This window comes from Etheostoma cragini, chromosome 14 (assembly GCF_013103735.1).
Source record: "Etheostoma cragini isolate CJK2018 chromosome 14, CSU_Ecrag_1.0, whole genome shotgun sequence".
Classification (NCBI taxonomy): Eukaryota; Metazoa; Chordata; class Actinopteri; order Perciformes; family Percidae; genus Etheostoma; species Etheostoma cragini.
Window position 1 is genome coordinate 24,993,075 of NC_048420.1, and position 5,456 is coordinate 24,998,530.

Sequence of the window (5,456 nt, forward strand, 5' to 3'; positions counted from 1 at the left end):
TCTCTACGTCAGGACTCTGTGATAATAACCCGTCTCTACGTCAGGACTCTGTGATAATAACCCGTCTCTACGTCAGGTCTCTGTGATAATAGCAGTCTCTACGGGTCACGGGTCTTTGTGACAGTAACCCGTCTCCACCTTGCAGTGGAAGTTGCCCGGCTGGCAGAAGAAGCAGTTCTTCTCGTCAGACCCGTTGGGGCAGCGGTTCTGGTAGTTGCAGCGGTCCGATCGAGGGTAACACGCTCCGTTTCTGGAACAGGGGAATTCGTCCTCCTGGCACGAAGAACAGTTGAGCTCGTCCCGGCCGTTGGGACAGTGCCAGTACCCGTCACAGCGCTGCTGCTCTGTATAACAGCCCCAGTTCCCCCCACAGGGCACCTCCCATGGTAGGCAGAACCCGTCCACCTTAAACACAGAAACAGACTCAGGTCAGACAGGACCCGTCCACCTTCAACACACTTTTAGCGTGTATAGAGCATCACCAAACCCACCAGACTCCATGTATATAATCACTACTTTTAGTGTGTATAGAGCAGCATATCTCCACCAGACTCCATGTAAATAATCACTACTTTTAGTGTGTATAGAGCAGCATATCTCCACCAGACTCCATGTAAATAATCACTACTTTTAGCGTGTATAGAGCAGCATAACTCCACCAGACTCCATGTAAATAATCACTACTTTTAGCGTGTATAGAGCAGCATATCTCCACCAGACTCCATGTAAATAATCACTACTTTTAGCGTGTATAGAGCAGCATATCTCCACATGTAAATGGGTGAATTAAGAGTTTATTCCAACCAGACCAGAGTGGTGATTGTTGGAACAGTGGAAAGATGAACCAAGACGGCTTTGGTAGTTTTATTTAGTTTCTGTCCACTTTGACTGAAGCATGTTTTACAATGATGAAAGTAGTGATTATTTACATGGAGTCTGGTGGGTTTCCCATGGAGGTAAGACATGTAACCCACTTGGTAGGTGACGTTGAAGCCTCTGGCGGCGTTGATCTTGTCGGCATAGAAATGAACTCGGAGCTGACCGGACGATGAAACCACGGCAACCGGCGCTCGGGAGTCAAATGCTGTGAGCACCCGGAGGAGGCGGCGAGGGTTTTCTTCCAGGCCGTCGTACACCTTCACGTAGTCTCCGTACCCGGTCCCGTCCAGTTTAAAGTCTGTGAACCTGAGGATGACCTGCGGGGAAAGAACCAGACCGGTAAGGCCGTGACACGCCGTCGCCATGACAACACACAGTCTGGAGAGGGCGTGTCTGTGTATCTGTGTGTGTGTGTGTGTGTGTGTGTCTGTGTCTCTGTGTGTGTGTGTGTGTCTCTGTGTGTCTCTGTGTGTATGTATGTGTCTCTCTGTGTGTGTGTATGTATGTGTCTCTCTGTGTGTATGTATGTGTCTCTCTGTGTGTGTATGTATGTGTCTCTGTGTGTCTCTGTGTGTATGTATGTGTCTCTGTGTGTGTGTATGCATCTCTCAGTGTGTGTGTCTCTCAGTGTGTATGTCTGTCTCTCAGTGTGTGTGTATGTGTCTCTGTGTGTGTGTGTGTATGTATGTGTCTGTGTGTGTGTGTATGTGTCTCTGTGTTTATGTATGTGTCTCTGTGTGTGTGTATGTGTCTCTGTGTGTATGTATGTGTCTCTGTGTGTGTGTATGCGTCTCTCAGTGTGTATGTCTGTCTCTCAGTGTGTATGTCTGTCTCTCAGTGTGTGTGTGTGTGTGTCTCTCAGTGTGTGTGTGTGTGTGTGTGCGCTACCTTGCGGTGGTCCCCGGTGTCAATCAGCCAGGTGCAGTTACTCCCTGGGGGGTAGAAGTCGGGGTAGTTGGGGGAGCTGAAGGATCCGTAGAAGTTCCTCAGACGTTCTCCACAGGTGGGAACGTCACAGTCGATCTCGTCCCCCAGGTCCTGGAACACATGTCCTGTCTGTTAAAGGTGCCCTAGTCCTGCATGACCCCCTCCCCACATGTTTCCGTAACTGTCACTAAAACCCCACCCCCTCCTCCTGATCTCCACCTGAACCTGTTCTCCACCTGAACCTGATCTCCATCTTCCATATATCTCTGAATATTGTAACTGTTGTTAATAGCGGGGAAGTTGATTGGACAGTTGCGGACCCATTGGGACGCTTTGGACACATTGGGACGCGTTGGACACATTGGGACGCGTGGGGACCAACGGTCTTGCTGTGACGGGGTCACTGGCGTGTTACCTGGCAGTCGATGCTGCCGTCGCAGCGCAGACTGTGCGGCAGGCAGGTGTAGATGCGGGTGTAGCGGGACAGGCAAGGGAACTGGTTCAGGCTGCAGGGCTGGAAGGAGAAGGGGGACTCCACACACAGCTCCTCGTCCGAGTTGTCTCCACACTCGTCCATGGCATTGCAGCGCCACCAGTCCGGGATGCACTTCCCGTTGGAGCAGTGGAACTGGTCCACGTCGCAGCCCGACGCCTCCGGCGTCCCTGAAACAACACGTCACCATCGGTTACTGTTTGAACATCACTGACAAAAGACACACAGACTCAATCCCAGTGGGGCGTGTGAACCGCGTCCACAGGCTGAGTCCTGGTGGGGCGTGTGAACCGCATCCACAGGGTCAGGCCTGGACGCAGAGGCCGAAGGTTGTTGCCCCGACCCCCGGCGCTTTGCTGCGTGTCACCCCCCCCACCCTCGAGTGTGTCTCACCCGTGACGTAGGAGAGGCGGAAGCCTTTCCCCGTCAGACTGGCGTCGGAGTGGAAGTGGATCCAGACGTGGTCCTGGGACGAGAGGTACGGCGGCGGCAGCGAGGAGCCACAGACCCTCAGACCGTCGAGGCTCCGGTAGCTACTGACAGACATCCAGTCTGCAGAACAGCGGTGGGAGCCCTGCAGGTCAAAGTCCTGGAAACTACAGACAGACAGACAGGTCAACGTCCTGGAAACTACAGACAGACAGACAGGTCAACGTCCTGGAAACTACAGACAGAAAGACAGGTCAACGTCCTGGAAACTACACACGGACAGACAGGTCAACGTCCTGGAAACTACACACAGACAGGTCAACATCCAGGAAACTACAGACAGACAGGTCAACATCCTGAAACTACAGACAGAAAGACAGGTCAACGTCCTGAAACTACAGACAGACAGGTCAACATCCTGGAAACTACAGACAGACAGGTCAACGTCCTTGAAACTACAGACAGACAGGTCAACGTCCTTGAAACTACAGACAGACAGGTCAACGTCCTTGAAACTACAGACAGGTCAACGTCCTTGAAACTACAGACAGACAGACAGGTCAACGTCCTGCAAACTACAGACAGACAGACAGACAGACAGGTCAACGTCCTGGAAACTACAGACAGACAGGTCAAAGTCCTGGAAACTACAGACAGGTCAACGTCCTGGAAACTGCAGAAAGACAGGTCAATGTCCTGAAACTACAGACAGGTCGGTGTAACTATGGTAACCACTGTACCTGATGGTGATGGCGTCCCCGGGCCGGGCTCTAATGGTCCAGCTGCAGTTGAGTCTGGACGGGTACTGGAAGGGCCAACCAGGACTGGTGATCACCCCACTGGACCCCCTCAGCAGCTCCGCTACATCTCCACATGCTGGGAGAGACAGGCAGAGAGAGAGACAGACAGGTTGAGACAGGCAGGGAGACAGAGAGAGACAGTGAATCAGGGAGGGGGTGAGACAGACAGAGACAGGCAGACAGCTTTACGGTGCGGATGTTGAGATTGTGACATCATCATTAGGGTTGTGACCTCACCGTTAGAAATCCCCGACACGTAGACATTGTCGTTCCTCTGAGATGCAGCAATGCACCCTGGAAAGGAGACAGAAAGATTTACAGGAAGCTGTCACATGATCCACCTGCAGAGATATATATATATATACACACACACACACACACACACACACACACACACACACACACACATATATATATATACATACACACAGATTACTTCACGTTGGACATACTTTTAGCGTGTATAGAGCAGCATATCTCCACCAGACTCCATGTAAATAATCACTACTTTTAGTGTGTATAGAGCAGCATATCTCCACCAGACTCCATGTAAATAATCACTACTTTTAGCGTGTATAGAGCAGCATATCTCCACCAGACTCCATGTAAATAGTCACTACTTTTAGGGTGTGCAGAGCAGCATATCTCCAAATGGTTGAATTAAGGGTTAATTTCCACTAAAACAGGAGTTATAGTGGTTAAAAGTGCAAAGACAACCCTAAACGGCTTTTGGTAGTTTTATTTAGTTTCTGACGACTTTGAAAGAAGTGTTTTATGACGCTAAAAGTAGTGATTATTTACATGGAGTCTGGTGGGTTTAGCAAACGCAATTTCATGGATGATTTTCTGTTTAAATAAAAGAAACTCTCTTTAACAGAAAGGTCGACCTTAGAAGTCCTTTCCATAATGTTGTCAGACGCTAGGAATAATAATAATCTGGTAGTAGTTAACCTTTACTCAGTAAACAAAGATCACAAGTTACTCAGCTGAAGCTAATTACTCAGCAGAGAGACATGGCTAGGTAATGATTAACCGATTGATGTTATGTAGGTTAATGAATAATAATAACGGTTCCGATCCCTGTGGACTCACCTGAGAGGATGAGCAGGTAGCCTGCGGCTCGGAGGGCCATAGTGACCCGGATGATGATGATGACGATGAAGGTGACTACACAGCTGGAGGAGCTGGCCGCTGCATGTCAGCCACAAAATCTAATAAAACCCTGTAATCTGCCCGGAAACAGCTGACAGCTCGCGGATATACACACGGTTTTATCTTCTAATCTAATCTACCGGCTAGCTATGCTAACAGTCCGAGCTAACGGCTCCGAACAAAGACAAGAGCTAGCAGCTAACGTTAGCTGCTAGCAGCTGTTAGCTCCGGAGAACAACACGTCCCGACATTAACAACCTCTGCTGTCTGCACACGGCTGCGCATTATCACGGAAATGTCCCGGGTTAGGGTTAAAGTTACAACACAGCGCTAACGGGCCAACACAACGGGAGCTAAATGCTAAACAGCCAAGGAGGCTAGCATTGATAACACTAGGACATGCTAACAGTCCTAAGCGGTTAGCATCGATAAAACCGGGTGGTCAGACCCGGAGAGGGACAGATAACCGGGGTTAATCAGCGCTAAGCCGAGCTAACGGACCGACGGAACAAGGCGAGAGGTTAGCAGCGCGAGCGTCGCTCCGTGTGCCGGTGTGACGACATCTTGACAGACTGTTAGCCGTTAGCATTAGCATGGAGCGGAACAACAACAGGCAGCAGCCGTGTTGATGAGTAGCGAAGCTCCGCCCCCTCCGTGGGTGTTAGTGACGTCATGGACCATCTGTTTCAACCCCGGATGTAGAAGTCAGAATCAGCAGATGTTCTGTTGTTGCTTTTTGTTTGGGATGTCCCCCCACACACAGCTGCTATCTATAT

The 5,456-nt window shown here is 50.2% G+C and overlaps 2 protein-coding genes across 3 annotated transcripts in view; both read right to left on the reverse strand.

Annotated features, from left to right (window-relative positions):
• The window catches only part of lrp12 (low density lipoprotein receptor-related protein 12), a 7,645-nt gene extending 2,310 nt beyond the window's left edge, over positions 1 to 5,335 (reverse strand). The window contains exons 1-8 of one of the 2 annotated variants that reach the window (XM_034891537.1): positions 4,621 to 5,335; positions 3,766 to 3,822; positions 3,469 to 3,604; positions 2,693 to 2,895; positions 2,222 to 2,469; positions 1,768 to 1,917; positions 975 to 1,196; positions 139 to 405 (exon numbers count right to left, since the gene is read on the reverse strand). In XM_034891537.1, the coding sequence (XP_034747428.1) occupies positions 139 to 405; positions 975 to 1,196; positions 1,768 to 1,917; positions 2,222 to 2,469; positions 2,693 to 2,895; positions 3,469 to 3,604; positions 3,766 to 3,822; positions 4,621 to 4,660 (1,323 nt within the window). In that variant the 5' untranslated portion in view covers positions 4,661 to 5,335. The remainder of the gene's footprint in view (positions 1 to 138; positions 406 to 974; positions 1,197 to 1,767; positions 1,918 to 2,221; positions 2,470 to 2,692; positions 2,896 to 3,468; positions 3,605 to 3,765; positions 3,823 to 4,620) is intronic. The other variant, XM_034891538.1, reaches the window with a different exon arrangement.
• wdyhv1 (WDYHV motif containing 1) overlaps positions 5,256 to 5,456 on the reverse strand; it is a 4,338-nt gene continuing 4,137 nt past the window's right edge. Inside the window, exon 5 of the mRNA XM_034892828.1 lies at positions 5,256 to 5,361. Coding sequence (XP_034748719.1) covers positions 5,256 to 5,361 — 106 coding nt within the window. The remainder of the gene's footprint in view (positions 5,362 to 5,456) is intronic.